At 38.6% G+C, this 20,045-nt stretch overlaps 2 protein-coding genes across 2 annotated transcripts; one reads left to right on the top strand and one right to left on the bottom strand.

The window, feature by feature from the left end:
- The first annotated feature begins 4,059 nt into the window (after positions 1-4,059).
- gjd4 (gap junction protein delta 4) lies at positions 4,060-7,837 on the top strand. The gene is made up of 2 exons (XM_084399295.1): positions 4,060-4,376; positions 5,416-7,837. The coding sequence occupies exons 1-2, from the start codon at positions 4,313-4,315 to the stop codon at positions 6,603-6,605; spliced, it is 1,254 nt and encodes a 417-aa protein (XP_084255421.1). The 5' UTR covers positions 4,060-4,312; the 3' UTR covers positions 6,606-7,837.
- Positions 7,838-10,991: 3,154 nt separating this feature from the next.
- On the bottom strand, positions 10,992-13,936 carry fzd8a (frizzled class receptor 8a). Its single transcript, XM_084398884.1, has one exon. The coding sequence runs from the start codon at positions 13,610-13,612 to the stop codon at positions 11,873-11,875; it is 1,740 nt and encodes a 579-aa protein (XP_084255010.1). The 5' UTR covers positions 13,613-13,936; the 3' UTR covers positions 10,992-11,872.
- Between the last annotated feature and the right edge of the window lie 6,109 nt (positions 13,937-20,045).

Genomic DNA, 20,045 nt, shown 5'->3' with positions numbered 1-20,045 from the left:
TCTTCTTGCTACAGATGACATCAAAATGGCCATTATTTTCAAGCAGTGTGTGTTTATTCTTACATTGATTATAATCTAGATTTAGTTTTTTTGTATTTTATTTCCAATGCCCCAAAAAAGTCTTAACAAATTTACTTAAATAGTTCAATCTAATATAATCTGCACACTTTGTGTCTTTGTATACAATACAGTGAGTCGGCTATGTGATGTTAACGCATCCAACTGGACATACCAAGGTTATGCATTGTTTGCAAAATCAAAAGACAAAATAGGAAATTATATTTTGCATGAAGACAATTAAGCCTAATTTAGGACCATAATATTTTAAGTGTCACATATATATATATATATATATATATATATATATATATATATAAGGTAATTGCAACTTTTTATCTCACAATTGTGAGTTTCTGAGAAAAAAGTCATAATACAAACTCTTGTGAAGGGAAAAAAGTCGGAATTTCGAGATAAACTCGCGTTTATATTTCACAATTCTGACTTTTTTTCTCGCATTTGTGAGAAACAAACTTACAATTGCGAGTGGGAAAAAGTCAGAATTGTGAGAAGTCGCCGTAAAACAAACTTGACGTTTCCATACGAATTGACATTTTTTGGGGAAAATGTGGTTAATAGGCTTAATTATCTTATTCATACAATATATCATTTTTAATTTCTTTTGATTTTGAAGTGAAATATAACCCAGACATGTTCTTGACTGTTTCGTGAGATTCAGCACTCGTGTCAACATCTTGTGACGAGCATTCTGGAGAAAGCGTGAAACTAAGACAGTGAACACAGATTTATTTCCTAAAGATGAAGGATGTTCTTCTCAAGGAAGATCTGTTCTTTGTAAACGGCGTGCGCTTTAGACTCCCTCTGCACATTTTAAGAGTGTTGGAAATGGTTTGAAGTCTGGGAAAACATTCAAGGAAAGTGTCTTTGGGAAGGAAAACAGAATCATAAATCGAAAGACTGATTAAAAGCATTTGAAGATTGTATTATTCTATTTATTTTCTGTGAGCATGCGAGGAAGCAGCCCAGCGTTGGATCTGAAGAAGTTGTTGTAAAACTGGAGGCGAGTGGCGTGTTTTAGCCGTGCGCACTGAACTCTACCTCTGCAGAGTTTTTGGATTCTTATTTAATACCTCTCTCTTGATCTTTCCATCTGTCTCTCTGTAATCCTTCTCGTTTTAATTGCAATTTCTAGGAAATTACAAATTCAGATCTTTCAGAACATTTATACTATAAATGGTTTCCTGTGAAAATAAGAAAACTGCTGTAGTTGTGAGTTTTAATTTTATATTCAGTCACTGGTTGTATGCCTGTTATCATGAATAATACATTGTTGTTGTCATTTGTTTCTGTTCCAAAGGTCAAACCCTTCCTCTGTATCTGTTTTCATTGTGCCAAAGGCTGAATCCTATCTCCTATGTATGATCTTAGTTCCTTCTAATTTCTGTTTAACTAAGTGAACCCAGGCGCCTGCGGTCATATCCGCCCAGGAGCTGGAGGCTACAATGGTTGCATGCAGTTTCTTTGGTTCTCGGACTATGATTTTAACTGATGCTCCCAGGTCAGAAGCAATGTTTAGAAACCGCCACAAGAATAAACTTTTAAAGTTGCAATAAAACTGATTTGATGTGTTTTCATTGAGCCTGTTTGCATTATGCAGGATTAGGGACTACATTATATATAACATTTTTTGGGAGTGAATATTTTTCAGGGTAGATGTTTTAAAATAAAAAAAATGTATGTACATTTCTGCACAAAATAAACATTCAAATTGAAAAAAAGTAACATTGACATTTGGTGACAAAATAATAGCCTCTTTTATTGTAAATTATTATTATTATTATTGTAGATCTGATTTCTACAAAGAAGCCCAGAGTGCTCTGATAGGCCATATAACCCAGTGCGTTGTGATTGGCCAAACACCTCAAGCGTTTGTCGGAAATGTAACACCCCTTACCATAACCGCAAGCTTCAGCTTCCAAGGCTTCAAAAGCAATTGTAAACACAAACGGTTAATAATGTCATCAGTTTTACCGTATCAGGGCCCATGTCCGATTCTGAAAATGCACGATCAAACAGATGGATTGGAACCAACTTTGCAATTCCTGATTTCATCCGTTTTTAGAAGGATAAACAAAGGGGTTTTGCTCTCGCATCAAAACGCACAGCCTCTCCACAACAATTCACTGAAGCCTTGTCTTCTTTCATATGCCTTTAGGTGGGCATTGTGCTAATATTTCACACTGTGACGTAGACGTTTGCGGAAATAATATCTGGGCTTCGATCGAGGCATTTTAGGCAAGTCTGGATCAGTGTTCTGTAAAAATAATTCCTGTTTGTGGGACACTGTGAGCTTTGTAACTTTGCAAAATAGATCATAAAGGAAAAGGAAACCATTAAAAAGCCTCTTTAAAAGAGGTACCATATAGAAATCAAAGTGTTTTATTATTATTATATGAATAAAATACAGTTCATTGCTTTAAAAAAAGGAATGTTGGAGCTATAAAGCCTATTCGATGCAATTTCTCTAGAAACCAGTCATATATAGCCACATAACTGAATTATATGAAATAAATAGTTCAATGTCCAAAAATAATGCATTAGCTATAATACAGGCAGGTCATTCTGTACTTAGCATATGGTCTATTCATTTCCATCCTAAGTCTTCGGCTTTGCGCCTCTAAATGTGTCCCTGGTGAACGACACCATTGCTAGTTGCCTTAAAATGGAGCTTTATAGCAGAGCTGGCCAGCTAATCCAATTACAGAGATACAGAGGCTAGAAAGAAGAAACTATTGAAATATTTAAGGCTGTATTAACAGTCATCTGTTCTGAATTGTCAATCACCTCAAATGTGGAAAATGTATTCGTGTGTTGAAAAGAACAAATTTGGTTAGACATGCAAATGCTGAATGATTTGCATTGTCTTTTCCATGCAGGCATAAAATTAAACTGTTGTTCGCCTACTCACTTTTCAAACAGGATGCAATTTGCTGTACTCCTAGTGTAATTAATCTTATAAACACATTCCAAAAAAAGAAATAATCTCCGTACGTGATTCCCTAAGACAGATTAATAATAATATTTAAGCAGAACCCAAGAATGTACGATGCAAAACAGCCTTTAATAAACTTGTTAATGAATAGCATTATATATAAACTAACAGACTTAGGTCCACTACAACTTCCCTCAATGCCTCCAAAATAGCAAAAAAAAAATTGCCAATATATAATTTGTGTATAAGTCTCCATTCATTAGAACGCAAGTCCTTCAAAAGCTCTGTCTATGTCCCTCATTCAGAGGTCATTTAGAGAGGTCTAAAAGCTTAGAGAGATTCCATCAAGATCTACTATGATCCCAAGGCATCCAGTTATGTCAAACACCTCAAGGACAGAGCTAAAGAGGGGCTTCTTTTTAATAACGTATAATAACAACCTAGCGCATCGCTAACAGAAGCCAACCAAAAGAGACCTCATAGCTTTCAGATTAAAAGGTTTCAAATTAAATTGGTAACGCTTTATTTTGATGGTCGCTTTTGAACATTCTGTTGACAAAGTAACTTTGCAACTACATGCATGTCAACTTATTCTAACACTAACCCTACCAGTCTACTACTACTCCACTAACACTCTAATGAGAGTTAGTAGACATGTAGGTGCAGCGTTACATATACCATCAAAATATAGTGAAACCAACCCAACAAATCTCAACACCCAACAAAACACTTAGCTATGTAAATGCCTTTATTATCTTAATATCAAACAAATGCACCAAAATAAAACTCATGTCGACATAAAAAGTCTTTCCTAAGGATTATGCCACTCAAGACCCTCTATGAACTGGCATTGAAATACTTTCCATCATACATGAGGATTTAATACGGGTTATTTGATGCCTGATGCAGCTAGTTATTCTCCTGTAAGGACAAACAGAGCCCAAATATCACAGCAAGGCCTGCGTGCCGACATGCCTTTGGTGGGTAAGAATAGCCCCACAATGGAGCTCACATCTCTCGTCTTCTGTTGTCTGAGAACAGTTGTTGTCAGGACGGAGGAAGAGGTAAGATAGGAAGCCAAGTTGGTGGTTACTCGTGAGTCTTGCCGTTGCGGATTACACCGGACCTGGTATAAAAGGACCTGAACAGGATTTCGAGTGCTTGTAAATGGGGTTTATTTTTAATGCCTGCTTGGACTGAGTTTAAAACAGTCTGTAAAACTCGTTTTCTTATGTGGAATCAAGTGGGCTGTGCTTTGACCAGCGAGATACTCTTGGAGTTTGGAGGCCTAAATCTGCTGGCATGGCTAAACTGGCTGCATCAGGCATGATATTCATAACACTGAACCACAACGTCACCCTCACAGGTATGTGTACACTTTTACTATTTTAAAACCCATTTATACAGAAGCTCCAGGAAGTATTTGTGCATTTAAACCACACCAACAATGTCTGAATGTTATTGTATTTGTATATGTATAAAAAAATAAATAAAACACCATTCATTTTAAAGATTAAAATTTTTACCTGCACATAAGTTTGTTAGATTTTAAATGATAAAACAATAGATATACTGTTTAAAGATAATGAAGATAAGGACACTTGCTGGTTGTCGAACATTAGTGGGTGCTGGTAATAAATTATACCTGACACCAGTTCCTTCATTTAAAAAACAGCTAATTTGTTGGCAGATGCCACATGTTTATTTATTTATTTATTTATTTATTTTGTATCTCATGCAATGATATTTATACATTCTGAACTGTCCAAAATACTTTTTGGGGCCATTGTATCATTGTTTAGTATTTACAGATTTTTGACAGTTTATGCATAATGCAAAACAAAGATGAAGCAGCACTTTATTTTGCAGTCCTGTTCCCCATGTACAGTACATATGATGTAGTTATTATAGTTATACCTGGGTAATAACTAGCAACTGACCCTGAACCTACCCCTAAACCTAACTTTAACCCATGTAGTTACCTTATATTACCAGTACTGTAAGTGCGCGTACTGTAAAATAAAGTGCGACCCAAGATGATTTACTCATATAAATCTTCTCTAAAATTTCTGCAAAGTGACAAAATCGCTTTAACGTAGATGTAATATTGTAAAAAGTATTTAGGCAAAGCCATAACATCAAAAACAATATCCGCTGAATATCAAGCACAAAATTGATATGATCCTGCCAGTGTTCTGCTACATATACTCTAAAACAATTGAGGCATATCTTATATATTGACATTAAAACAATACTGAACTTTTTGTCAAAAGAATACATGGCTAGTTTATTTGTTCAATTGAACAACATTAAGTCAATTTCCAGACCAATTTGAAAAGGAACATTATAGTTTATTATAGTCAGAATAAGATCTGTATCAACTGGATGCTCTCTTCTTTCCTTAGGGAAAGCATGGCTCATCTTGGTGGTATTCCTAAGGATCCCTGTCTTGCTGTTTGCTGGTTATCCCCTCTACCAGGATGAGCAGGAACGATTTGTGTGTAACACCATTCAGCCTGGTTGTGCCAATGTGTGCTATGACATGTTTGCCCCTCTTTCCCTTTTCCGATTCTGGCTGGTGCAGCTCACCACCCTGTGCCTCCCCTACATGATGTTTGTCATCTATGTGATCCACAAAGTAAGTTCTAGCATAGCTGCTGATAGCAGAACTTCTGAGTCCATAAAAGCAGACTATCAAGAATCGTTCGGCAAAGCATCTCTTTGTAAGACCGTTGTGAAGGCTGAGAAGGGGCGAGTGCAGTACTTCACAGGAGCCTACATCTTGCATCTGTTGCTTCGGATACTTGTAGAAGCTGGATTTGGAGCTGCCCATTATTACTTGTTTGGTTTCCACATCCCCAGACGCTTCATGTGTCAGCAGACACCCTGCACAACCATAGTGGACTGCTACATCTCTAGACCCACTGAGAAAACCATCCTGCTGAACTTCATGTTGGGGGCAGCTGCTTTGTCCTTGCTGCTAAACACGTGCGACTTTATCTGTGCCATCAAGCGCTCCGTGAGGCAAAAAAGCAAAAGAAAGATGCTGGTGGAGAAGATGTACGCAGAGGAGCAGTACTACCTGTCAGAGAATGGGAATCAAGGTGCGGATGTCAGCATCCCGCCAAATCAAGACGTGAAGGGACCGGGAGGGTTCCGCAAAAGAGGGACCAGAAACTCGAGTGGCGATGAAGCTGCTTCTGTGCTTTTGGAGGACGACCCTCCACCACCCTTACCTCTTGGAGGAATGTCTACAATTTCTGGAATGCCTGGTTCCAACAACAATGATGATAGCAGCAGCTATCAACCCACCCAAGAAGAGGTGATGGTAAGAGAGGGCAGTGAAGTGGCACTGTACCCCACTGAGCCTTTGGGAAGTCCTAAAACCATCCGAGTTAGCAAACACAGTCGTCTCAAACCTCCGCCCCCTCCACGAAGGGACAAACTACCTGCTCAAGGTGCAACTGATGTCTCAGGAGCAACCGCGGTGTGTACCAGAAGAGTAGGGCAATATACTCTGGTAGAAATGACTACTGGTGAAGACATACCGACTTGCAGTGGAGATGGCCAAGAGAAGAGGTCAGAGTGGGTTTGACTGTTACTCCAGAAGACTATCCATATGAATTTGGCTACTGGCATTTTTAGCATGTATTCTCATACATTGTAAGTTCTGAAGTGGCATTTCAAACGCACGTGAGTTGCAAAGAAAAGTTGTTTGGAACTTGACTGGAATAGATCGCACGGTGAAATGCGAGGTATTATTAGAAGATGTCAACCTTGGATCAACTACGCCTATCCGCATCCACCTGCCTCTCTTATGTTTGTGTTAGCTCTTTCTTTCACCAAGCAGACGTGCCTTGACCCTGCTACAATCAGGGGACAGCTAAGGCCGTTCTAAAAACAGGCCGGTTGCAACCACCCAAGATCTGTGAGGATGAAAAGCTAAGACTGACATACTTTCTGCTTCAACTGGGGTGGCCACCAAAAAAGAACAACCCTGAGGGTACGAAGGTGCTACCTGCTTTAAAGGGCCTCCAAAATCCTCTAGCCTGCAAAATCTCAGGGACTGTCAAGGCTCGATCAACAGCACCCCATCATAAAGCAATTACTGCCCAGACTGCTTTTGTATTTATGGAGGTAGCTTGTAACACTATTTCAAGGACCTGCTGGATGTTGGTTTGGAGATTTAGAACAAACACTTAAAATAGAGCTCCATAATCTGGTGTAACACGAGAGCAAGACAATGCACGCATTTCAGACTCTCAGAAGCTAGCCGCAACATGCAAACGATTGGACGTGTTAGCTTTGGACAGTCACCTAGACCGCAGCCCTTCTGTCCTCACAATGTTAGTCATGTGTCTTATTAAACACACCAGAGACCTGTCTATTTATGATGTTTCCTTATACACCACTGATGCTGCTAGCTGCTAGGCATTATGGACTGCTTCAAAAGTAGACTCGGGGAATAAATCAAATGTATAACTTAACTGCTTGCATGTATCCATAGGCCTATTGTAACAAGCTAAAACTATACTGTAACATTATAAAATAGTATTTACCTTTTACAGCAATTTATTGCATTACATTATCAACAGGGGAAGCTAAAGGTCTATAACAATTATATAATATGTCCAGCATGTAAACTCACATCCTTGAGGCTTTTTTAAAAACTTTTGTTGTTGTGGTTGTTGTTGTTGTTGCAATTTGTCAATTCTCTGCATTTTTTAAATATGATGTGTGAGAATTGCCCTCTAATGGCTATTATCATATTGTCACCGCATTAATGCATTGTATTGCACAACGTGTTTTTTTTTTAGTTTTTTTTTTTTTAGGTTGTTTTTGGAGTTTGTTCTTGATATGACATTCAAGGTGAAATCTTGTCCTAAATTGGTTTGAAACCAAGGAACTTGACTGTCACCCATGTGTGCAGCTTCCACTGTTACTGCTTGCACTGAGACTTACTGCCCTCTGCTGGCAGGAGTTGGTAATGCACTCCACTGGCTTCAATTCTTAATTTAACTAGAATTGATTCCAGCCAGGGATCTAAAATGGGCGTTATCTAGCGCCCCGGAAGTTGTCTTTAATTGGTCAGGTAAGGCTGTGTTAAATCAAGAAAATTTAACACACATAATGTAACGAAAGAACACCACAGAAACAGTGTAATCACCATGGGAAAATCTCAGAGTAAAACTGAAATATGATACACCGGTGATTTGCCAGATGAGAAGTTTATCTATGTATCATCTTTTTACTCTTTTAATTCATTTTATAACTGCACCATGTATCTCTTTTAATTTCTTATAAAACTGGTTTATTTTGTGATTATTTTAATCCCTTTCTGTAAAGCACAATTGCATTGGCATAGTGTATGAAATGTGCAATAAATAAACTTGCCTTGCCTTGCCTTAAATAATACTTTTATTGTTTTAACTTTTCCATGTGGATTATCAGTTAAATCTCTATTAAAGATTTTAAGACTCATTATTCAGGTATAAATGATCTTATATTCAGACGTCTGCTGTGGCAGCGCGTAGACGGTGTCGTCACTTGTTATCTGTTACTTTTCTCAGCGCTATAGAGTAAAGACAAATCACGGTCGTTTCCGTTTTACTTTTATTGATTGATTTCATAGAATTAGTCAATTTAGATGTGTCAAAATTGTATTTGCATGTCACATAAAAATCTTTGCATTAACATTTTAAAGATCTTATTTGGTTTAAAAATGTCCCAATTTGGTATAAATCCTGAGGATTTGAGTTTCTGAGCGCAAACACATAGTCTACTTAAGGAAAAGTAGGCAATATTTGCCTCTTAATGGTTTAATTCTGTCTGTAAATCGAACTGTTAACACATATACTACAAATGGTTGTAGTGGATTTATTATCATAATATTGATGATCGCCACAATTAAAAGTAATGATTGTGAGGACATAATATTATTCATATAGGCATAGGCCTTCTTTAATATAACGTTTCAACACTTTCTCATAGTTAACTTTTTATGTTCTGTCAGCGACACATTTACATTGAAATAATGGATGATCAGAAGATTTGATTAATTCATCTGTAAAAGTTAACGCTTAAACATTTCCACACTTTTCACAGAGAACACACAATGCACTTAATGTTCGCTTATTGCTATCGGATGTGTAGAAATTTACATATCTTTAGCACTTACAGCCTCGAACTATCTGATACGTGTAACTTAAGAAATCATCTGATAATGTGTAGTGAGTCACTACTAGTGACTACTTTATTTAAGACGATAAAATCTTGCAAATTAAAGGGGTAGTTCACCAAAAAATGTAAATAATTTTCTCACCATAAAGTTGTTCCAAACCTGTATACATTTCTTTCTTCTTCTGAACACACAACAAAATTAATTTGAAAGAATGTTGGTAATTAAACAGTTGCTGGTCCCCATTTACTTCTAGTAGGGAAAACAATTTAAAATGCTACGGAAGTCAATGGGGACTCGCAGCAACTGTCTGGTTACCAACATTCTTAAAAAATAACTTTTGTGTTCAGCAGAAGAAAGAAATTCATACAGGTTTGGAACAACTTTGTGAGTAAATTATGACAATTGTCATTTTTGGGTGAACTATCCCTTTAAGCTTGTCATTTTTGTGTAATTCTTCACATTGGCCGCTAGATGGAGACACATTACATCAAAATAAGTCGTTATTGTTGTCAGCAGATTCATAGGAATGCACTTGATTGTTTTTCAAATATTGTACTTTGCTTTCTAACCATATCTTATTTTTTTACGAAGGACAACTTAACACCGGTTTCCACAATTTCTTACCTTCTCGTTTTAAAGTATCACGAATGCAACAAAAAGTTTGTTTTGTATGTGTAAAGGTAAAGATGGAAATACCACATCAAGTTTTTAAATGAAGTGTGAACAGAAATAGGAAAAAAGATCTTGCAACTCTAACCCCCGGTTTCACAGACAAGGCTTAAGATAGTCCCAGACTGAATTGCATGTTTGAGCTGTTTTAAATAAAAACATATCTTAAAACATGCCAGTGCCATTGTTTGGTCTCAAGATGCACACCAGTAATGTTTTTTTGAACGTCCTAATTGAACTAAGGCCTAATCCTGGCTTAATCTAAGCCCTGTCTGTGAAACCAGGCCCTTATGTCTGAGCTAAACACTCCATGAAAAGTATCACTATTTACTGCCTTTCATAAAGGCCATAGGATTTTAGATCATTGCATTAGAGTCTAATTGAGTAAATGATTTATCATAAGCACCATGGTTTCCTTGGAGTTATGAAATGAGCTAGAGAAGTTGATTAAACACTTTTACATTTGCTAAAAAATACAGAGAAATAAAACATTCCAAGTTACATTATATAAAAAGACTCAAAACTAACCATTTCATTTTACGACACTTTCCGTGTCATTCTCTGTCTAAGAAACTCTCCACAGAAAGGGTCCCTGGATTACGCAAGGGACCACCTGTAGGTTTCCATTCACCGTCCCTGTGAGTCGTGCTACCATTAATACCACAGCTGAAGTTCAAAAAGGACGTTTTGATAGTGTTAAATAAAATTAAACTGTCACGGGTTCTCTCAAACAAAACATGGCTGGGGCCCCGAGCTTCAAATCATTTCTATAACGTCGATCAAAGGACAACGGTCTCAAATTAGACATGAAAAAAACTTGGCGCATCAGTCTAAAGGTTCTATCTACATGGCACCTTTATTCTAGACTTTAAAAGAAAGATCAAAGTTTCCCCAGATGAAAAGGCCCGGTTTCCTGCATTTAAGGTCCCCGGCCCTCTTTTAGTAAATTAAGTAGCGAGCATCACGTGAAGGGTTCAACAATTACGGAGATTCTCCAGCACAAGGCCCTTGTCTCTAATTAGGCCTCAGATAGCTAAAAGAGTTTCTCCACAAAAGCATCTTCAATGGGAATGACCACAAAAGCAGCAGAGATGCGGAGCACTCATTAATCCAGAAATACAGATTCCTCAAAAAGTTTTTATTGTCAAAATAAAAGTCATATTTGCTTTTCATGTGGCATCTACACTATATACAAATGTACAATAAATTTATAAATCTTCTTTTATACACCATTTACAAGTTTGTATAAATACATTTCGCATTAAAAAAAAAAAAGAAAGAAAAAAAAGACAACCCGTATATAATAACAATAACAACAATAATTGGGCACTAAGACATTAAGGCTTATTTAAACCATCTTTGATTGTTCAGACAATTCAAAACTTGTCTTACAACAACGTGTAAAAGTACACTCAAAAAAATATTAAGCCTTTTTTTCAACATTTACATTTCAATTCATAGTAAGATTCCATCGAATTGAATTGAATAGTCCTTACATATTATTCATATTATGAAGTAAGAATTTTAAATGAGTAAAACAAAACTAAACATATTTTATTTATTTATTTAATATGTGAATACATATCACATAAACTAGCCTAAATGTTCCATTAAGAATGTTTTATTAAGCTCGAGTTTTTACTCATTTAAAATTCTTACTTTACAATGTGAATAACATGTAAGGAATATTTCAATTGGATGGAATTTTACTATTAATTGAAATGCGTAAATCTTGAAAAAAAAAAAAGAAAAGAAAGAGAGTGTAAAGGAGACAAATGCTGCAAGTTGGGGACGTGTGTTACTCCACTAGGAACAATAATGCCCAAATTCTCCTTAAGAATGACTGATTGCATGTCATGTCCATATCAATAGAATGGAATTAGCGAAACGCAATTGTTTCTGTATTGTTTCAACCAGTTCTTCAGCTAATAGAAACCATCAACAAGTTCATTTGTATGCAAATGACTGAAAGGCTAAGAGACCCCCCAAACAATTAATAGGGTTTTCTTGTTTCAGACCTGGGACAAAGGCATCTGTTTGGGGCACGACACTGAGCTGGCGGTACCGGACCTCCACGTTAATCCCGTGCTGACGTCACTGTACATGGAGCCACCGGAGCCCTTACTGCCCCAGCAGCAGCGCGTGCAGAAACTCCTCCAGGACTCCAGGGTCTTCCCGGACCAGGTCCAAACTCCAGAGGTGATGCCCACCAGAAGGCACATAAAGTATTTGAGCATGAAGACGGCATAGTCCGGCCGCTTTATCTCCTGCTCTAATAAACACGAGCAGTTGTGTGTGATCTCCCAACTCTGTCTGTTATGCTGCTCGTAGAAGTAACACGCCACGATGATGGTGGCGGGAACCGTGTAGAGCACCGTGAAGATCCCGATTCGGATCATCAGCTTCTCCAGTTTGTCCGTTTTAGTGCCACCTTGCTTAATGACACTTCTGATTCTAAAGAGCGACACAAATCCAGCCAAAAGAAACATGGTGCCGATGAACAGGTAGATCACTAGCGGCGCCAACACGAAGCCCCGCAGGTTGTCCAAGTTCTGGTTGCCCACATAGCAGATCCCTGCAACCGGGTCGCCGTCCACCGAGCTCAGCGCGAGCACGGCGATGGACTTCATGGACGGGATGAGCCAAGCGGCCAGGTGGAAGTACTGAGAGTACCCCGCGATGGCCTCGTTGCCCCACTTCATGCCCGCTGCGAGAAACCAGGTGAGCGAGAGGATGACCCACCATATCGAGCTGGCCATCCCGAAGAAATAAATCAGCAAAAACACAACGGTGCACAGCGCGGGGCCGGTGGTTTCGTAGTGAATGTGCTCCACGTCATACTCCCGGTTGCAGGCCACTTTTTCGTGCCCGGCGATCAATCGCACAATGTAACCGATCGACACAAACATGTAACACGCCGAAAGGAAAATAATCGGGCGCTCGGGGTATTTAAACCGCTCCATGTCGATCAGAAAGGTGGCGACGGTGGCGAAGGTGGATATGAAGCATAACACCGACCAAAGTCCGATCCAGAAGGCCGTGAAAGTCCGCTCGTCCTGGGTGAAATACGGGTTGTGGCAGGGCATGGCGCAGTTGGGGATCTGACCCGTCTTGACGCGGTTATACAGCGGGTGTCGGTCGCTGTTCACCGCCACCATCGGCGCGCGGCACTGGCAGCCCGGCTCGCAGGGTTTAGTCGCTTTGGGTCCGACGCCAGCGCGTCCGCTTTTCTTTTTGTGTGGGTTAAAGGCTTTGCTTGGGTAGTTGGTGGGTTTGGACAGCACCGGCGACACTGTGGTGGAGTCGGTTCGGTTGTAGTCCATGCACAGCGTGTCTGGCGCGCCCTGCACCGGCAGCGAATCGCACCTCATCCGATCCGGCCAAGGGAAGCCGTACTGCCGCATGAGCGGGGCGCAGCCAGCCTTCGCTCGCTCGCATACGCTCCGGCACGGCGGCAGGGGTTTCTTATAGTCCTCAAGGCATATGGGGGTGTACATGCTGCACAGGAAGAACTTGAGATCCGGGGAGCACTGGATCTCCACCAGAGGCCAGAACTGATGCACCTCCAAGCCGGCTTCATCCTGCGTGTCGTGGTTGAACTGGTTGGGCATGTAGGTGTAGTTGTAGCCGATGCCCTTGCACAGAGGAACGGCTATCTCCTGACAGGTGATCTCCTTGGCCGTGGTGCCGCTCGACCGCGGCAGCAGGGCAAGCGCGAGGAACAGGTAAATCCCCAACAGGTAGCACTCCATCCTTTCCCCCCCTGTCAACACAAGCAACGCAGCGCTGGAAATAGTTGAGTTCAGATCTTGCAGAGCAGACCCATCTCCGCTTCACTTGTTTGGCACGGAGTTGCGGTTGGGTTGCATACCGAGAATAAATAGCCGCGGGCAAAATGGCTGAGGGAATAAATGCAAGCGTTTCGGGTTTCCTCTCCTTATTCCTTCTCCGGCGATTTGTAAAAAAATAAAATAAAGCCGCGTTTCGATGTTCAAAACTTCTCTGTTAACAAGAAAACTCCCGGTGTAAACGCGTTTTCTTCATTCGTGGTGTCCACTAGAGCCTTTCTCATACAAATCAGTGCTGTCGAGCAGGACGCGCTGAGTATAAAAGACAGCCGGATAGACACGCCCCCCTCGCGACACTCACCAATCACAGAGCAGCAGGGGCGGGCTGCCCTGACCTGTCAATCAAGTTTGCTCAAGGTGTACAATTGCAGAACGCTGTTTTTGAAATACAAATTAGACCAAAATACAAGTTTATGAGTAAAGGAGGCGCAGATCACACTTAAATCAAATGAACATTTGTATTGAAAGTTATCGTTTGTATTGAATCTCTAATGCATGTCTTTGTTTGTTTACTAGCCTATAATAGCGTGTTTTAGATGTTCTTTGTTGTGTTAAAATTGGAACATTTCTGAAAGATATTAGGCTATTATTCAATTATTATTATTGTTTTTACTCTTGTTTTTTTTTATTATATAACATATAGATGCATAGAAAATGAATGTTTTTATGAACATTGAGATTTAAAGTAAATTCATACATATATATATATATATATATATATATATATATATACACACAGGAAGAATATTGTTGGTTTAACTTAAAGTAACCAACCTGGTTGCCTTAATTTTAAGTTCATAAAAAAAAAAAAAAAAAGTTAATACAATGAAATAGATTGGTTTAATCAGTAGAAACTCAAAATATGATGTTATCTGAACCACATAAATTAAGTTGATTTGACAAAAAAAAAAAAAAAATGTGATAACAAAATCTGAAAATATTTGCGTATGAATATATATATATATATATATATATATATATATATATATATATATATACATGAAGAGTTCAGATGCAAAAGCCTATGATCTTCTATGATCATTTTTATGAAGCTCGTATATTTAAGTTAAATAATTTCACTTAAATGGCAATGCAACTGACCTATTAATTGTCATTTAAGTGAAATTACTTAACTTAAATATACAAGCTTTATAAAAATGATCATTCTAGAAGAAAATTTCAGATGGCACTTAGAGGCTTTTGCATCTGAACTCTTCATATATATATATAGAATTTTTTTTTTTATGAAATTTTTGTCAGATCAACTTTTTATTTTTTAAATTTTTTAGGTTTTTGCATTTGAACTGTGGTTTGACAAATTACTTTTTAGGATTACAGCATAATATTTATAGCTGACTTATAAAATTATGTTCTAAATAGTTTTAGATAGGTTATAACATGCCACACTGATTGGTAAGTACCCATTTTCTTTTTAAAATTAAACTGTTTGAATTTGTGGCTTTGGGTCCAGCTGCAGTTTCATCAGGAAACTTTTACTCATTATTTCAGCCTATTATTTTATGGAACTCTCTGAAAAATATAAAATACAGCAACAGTCCGTCTCATTGGGCCCCCTAATGTATCAGGGTTAATTTGTGAATGATAGGGCCTGGTGGGGGGTTGTCCCGCTGGCAGAGCGGGGAGTTGATGTTTTAATGGAGGTGTGGATGCGCAGAGCTCCTGCAGAGGATGTAATTACTGCAAACTCAAGAACAAGCAAAGCAGTTTGTTAAACAGTGGCAGCGGACAAGCAACCCCTTCCCCCAACTCATTATCACGGGTCGTCTTAAAGGAAATGCAATGTCATAGTAAAATTAGAGAGCGTAAAACAAATGATTAAAGCGCTCCCGCACAAGTACATTCACGTTCAATAGCTACAGAAAGAGTTTTTTAACAGATTTTTTTGTGTGTGATCTCTTTGAACCATTGTTCAGTGCTTTAAAAGGCCCACACGTCCATCAGAAGTAATTACATTTACGGTACCTATGTGTAATATGTATAAAGCTGTTTTCCTCTGCCACAACTGTTTAATGATTTCCATTACAAAGCTGCAATGACGTTATGGGACATCACAAACCCGTTGTGCTGGTTTGTTTTTCTTCGCTTTGAGCTCCGATATCTTGATAATTATTTTTTCTCCTTTCTTTGGGGGAAACTGGTAGGGATTTAGGAACAGGTGTGCCCTCTGAGGCTTGTGGCAAATGCGGGCAGATGAAAAGTAGAATCACTTTCACTGATTATGTCCATTATTCCCCCAGCCATATTGATTAACAGGAAGATAGAGCACACTCTAGTCTCCAGCAGTTGGAGCGTAACCTTTTACCCTGGCTCTATCCCAGCTCCGGCCGGGCTTGGGTTACATAGTGCCCGGGCATTCCAGAGTACAAATGGAATTAGTGCATCTGTTCGAAAGTTAATTTTCAAATCACCATTGAATGAGTCTTTAGAAAGAGCTGAAATGGTGGCCGGTGGCTATCAGCCAGAATAACACGCCTAGCAGTAATACAGGCCTGCGGATTCTTTGTGTGCTTATTATTATTATTTCTAAAGCGTGGATTATGAAGCTTCAGATGGGAGTTCATTTGTAGAAGCAGGAAACTCTTTCCCGAATAGTATTTCAATACCGTTGAGCTCTATGTGAATATCTTTTGTAGTTTTTATGCAATCCGTTTAAATTGTTTCCGGACTGTATTGACTAAATCTAAAAGTAAATGTAATTAAAGAAATTAAGATCTACTTACAATGTTTGTGGAAAAATGTTGATTACCGCAGAGTTAAATTTTATTTGAAAGTAAAAAATACAAATTATAATTACAGTGGACACTTACAATACGTAAACAGGCACATGCTCCACTTAAAAAGCATAAACTAATTTTGTTAAACTGTTTAAATGATCATTTTCTTAAAAAAATATGTATTATTTGAGCTGTAAATGGTCTAAGTATTTATTTATTTACTTATTTACCCCTATAATCTGAGCCTAAACATACTACCTATCATCCATCCATCCGTCCACATTTATTGCCCTGTTTACTTGCATTGTAAGTACCTTACCGCAAAAAGTGAAGTCCAAACTATTCTGTAGTAATCATCATTATGCCACACATTGAACCGGCAACATTCCTTTAAGGTGTAATTATTACTGTTTTGAAATTTCCACTTAACTATAACAGCTTAAGTAATCTTGTTTCCATCAATCACCTTTCAAAATAGTAATCCTAATGACATTGAACATGTTAATGAAACACTGTCTGTGTGTGTAATCCATTAGCATAGTATTGATTGGTTGCACAGTGTGATTACATCTGCAGGAATCTTATCAGGGATGTTTACGTTTCATTAAGGCTTTCAGCCAGACCAATAGAGCAGAATGTGTATTTGTCTAGAACCATGCACTTTAGTACACTTTAGACAAGAGAAAACATCTATCTTGAACCTGCCTTGGTTATAAAGAGTGAGAAGGAGTAAGATATGAGAGAGAGAGTCAGCCATTAATGCGGGCCGCTCAGTGGACAGGTAATGATTCACTGTGAACTGCCGCTAAACTCAGATTTATGGCTCTTGCTGCTGTTATTGAGTGACAGAGAGCATGTGAAAATTATCCTTCAGGGCTAGTTGTCTTATACCTGATTTCCCGAGGTCAAGAGGAGACACTATTGAGACAATTACGCTGTCTGTCAGAGCGTCAGAGAACATAATTTTCTTCTGTACCTTATCCTGCTTCTCAACTAAAGTAAGTAGCTCTGATCCAAAATGTAGTGAGCTGCCTGCTTAGCAACATTAGACCTTCGTTTGGCCAAATTCCCTGAACACAGGGGCCATTCACACAAGAATTGTTACTTTCTTGCATTACAAAACACAGAGATGCATCCCATTGCAACAAAGCTCAGTAAAAAAAAAAAAAATCCAAGATGGCATTATTTGTAGGCTATGTTTTTAGTGCTTATTAGAGTATGCCATTGGCTGAAAAATGCTGCCTCCACGGGCCGCGTATGGTAGGAAGGTTACATAGCACGTTCGGATCCAGTGTTCGTGTCACATTTTGTATAGTGAGATCCCTTCATCTGATCGATTTCTGAAGGAAACATAGATGTAGGCTATCCTTCAATGCCTATAAAATACCACAATCCTGTGCGTTCGATTCTGTGACAGTTGTCTGGTGTCATTACTATTGTTGTAGGCTAATTATATTTGCTTAGTTATCACCAAAGCTTTCTCTATTTTTGTGGATCATTAAACCATTATGATGCCTCAGAAACCTTTTTGTGAGGTACCTTCATGCGTAAACACGCTTGCGAAGTAATTTCCTGATAGGGCAGCGAGGCAACAAGTCAGCAGCCCAAGCTTTTGGACACAGCCATTGTTAGCTTAGCAACATGCTAACAGCAAGCTCTGAAATCAAGTCTGCTGAGTCTGCTGAATGCCTTGCATAAAGTTAGCTGTCTAAGGTCACTTGGAACATTTTTCTTTTTACAGAATAGATTGTAAAAATGCTACAGTAATTTGTTACCTTTAAGTTTACCTCACCATTTATGGTGAAAATCTGTAAATGATTCCAGTGTAAACTATGTAGTTCCAATGTTGTTTTTGCAATGGAAAAACTATGATTTATCATATAATTTACAGTGAGAATCAGTAAAAGGACATTCACAGAAGTCTCTTTGTAACACATCACAAATTACTATATTGAATAAAATGAATTTAGCTTCTGTGTAATGCATGTTAGGGTGTTTGTGTTGCATTTTCTGTTAATCAGTTAATGTTTATTGCATCATTTTTTTCATATTATTGGTTTTGTCTCGTGAATGACCTTGTGCACCGCTTATGTTAGCTATGTTTTATGGACAGGCCACTTACAGTGAGCTCTGATTCATCATGTGGTTTTTTGTTTTACCACCTGTGTTATTGTGGTTATCAGTACATTTGAAGGTAAAAAGCAGATTTTGGTATGAATATTATATCAATTAATGAAATATAGCTATAAGTTACACAGGCATCAATATGCCATCCTGTAATACCTGAAACATAGTTCCGGTATATTTTATTCCGGGGAATTTCTGGCAACCACAGCTGACATTACATTGAACAGGATATTTTAAGGCAGCTCACTAGATTTTAAGACAGAGCTAGCACGTTGTTTGCCTGCCGCTAAGTCAATTATCAGCCTTGTTTTAAGAAACGAGGCTGTGTTTAGCAATTGTTTTGCTGTGTTTGTTCTTTGACTTTGGCCAGGCCTCCGCATTTCTCCATGGAGAGCTGGAGGTGGGGGAGGGCGGCCCAGCCCCCCAGTCCCCTCATCCTCATCAGCACGTGTTTTCTTTGGGCTTGGCAGCTAATCAGATGCAGGTGGGGCTGGATCCCTTCTTCGGTCCCCTGAGGTGGTGGAGCGCGCTCCCTGGGTGTCCCCTCATCTTCACCTCATTACCTTGACAAACAGGGGCCGGCCCTGCTAATCAATCCACCGCTGAGAGCACACAAGACGAGACATCCTTCTCACAGATCCGCTCGTTGTGTCTGTGTACCTCAAATCAGCAGGTTATTACACACCATACAGCGTGCATCAGTGAGAAACATGGAGCACGGAGGGCCGATTGACAGTGTTTTGACGTAAAGTTAAGAATGTATGTAACCTCTTGTTGCAATTGATAGGATCATGTTAATTTGAGTTATGCAGTGATTTTTCAGGTGTTACTCATGGAAGCTTGTTTCCACCACAGAATGAAGCATTTTAAAAGATAATTGTGACTTTTTATCTCGCAATTCCGACTTTATTTAATTGTGTGAAATAAAGTCACAATTGCGTGTTCTAAAGTCATGATTGCGAGATATAAACCTGCAATTGTGACAAAAAAAGCGCAATTACCTTTTTTATTTTTTATTCATTATTACAATTTGTGTGACAGGGTTGCCATATCATGGCTGCGATTCAGAGAGTATAAACAAAATTGATTATATATATATTCATAACTATAAGTATATAAATATTAAATATAAGTATAAAATATCTTACGCAGCCTTGATTAACCCTGCAGGTAAAATGAAGGGGACTTATTGGAGGATGAAGGATGAAGACTTTGATATTGCCTGATTATTGTACAACACAGCATAACATAAAACATATTTATATTTTTTTGCAGCTGCTTTACAAGCCCGACTCTCGGTTCACTCAGTATCTGTTTATCTGGACTATGCTATATGAGGTTACGGCACTTTGGGTTCAAAGGTTGACTCCAGTCACCAGCCATTAGAGAAAAATGTATTCAATAATGTGAAATCCAAATCATAAATATTATATGACCCTTATCATTACCTTTGAAATGTGTTTGATTATTGTGCA

Source organism: Rutilus rutilus (genome assembly GCF_951802725.1).
Source record: "Rutilus rutilus genome assembly, chromosome: 24".
In the NCBI taxonomy this organism is placed as follows: Eukaryota; Metazoa; Chordata; class Actinopteri; order Cypriniformes; family Leuciscidae; genus Rutilus; species Rutilus rutilus.
This window is presented reverse-complemented; position numbering and strand designations above follow the sequence as displayed.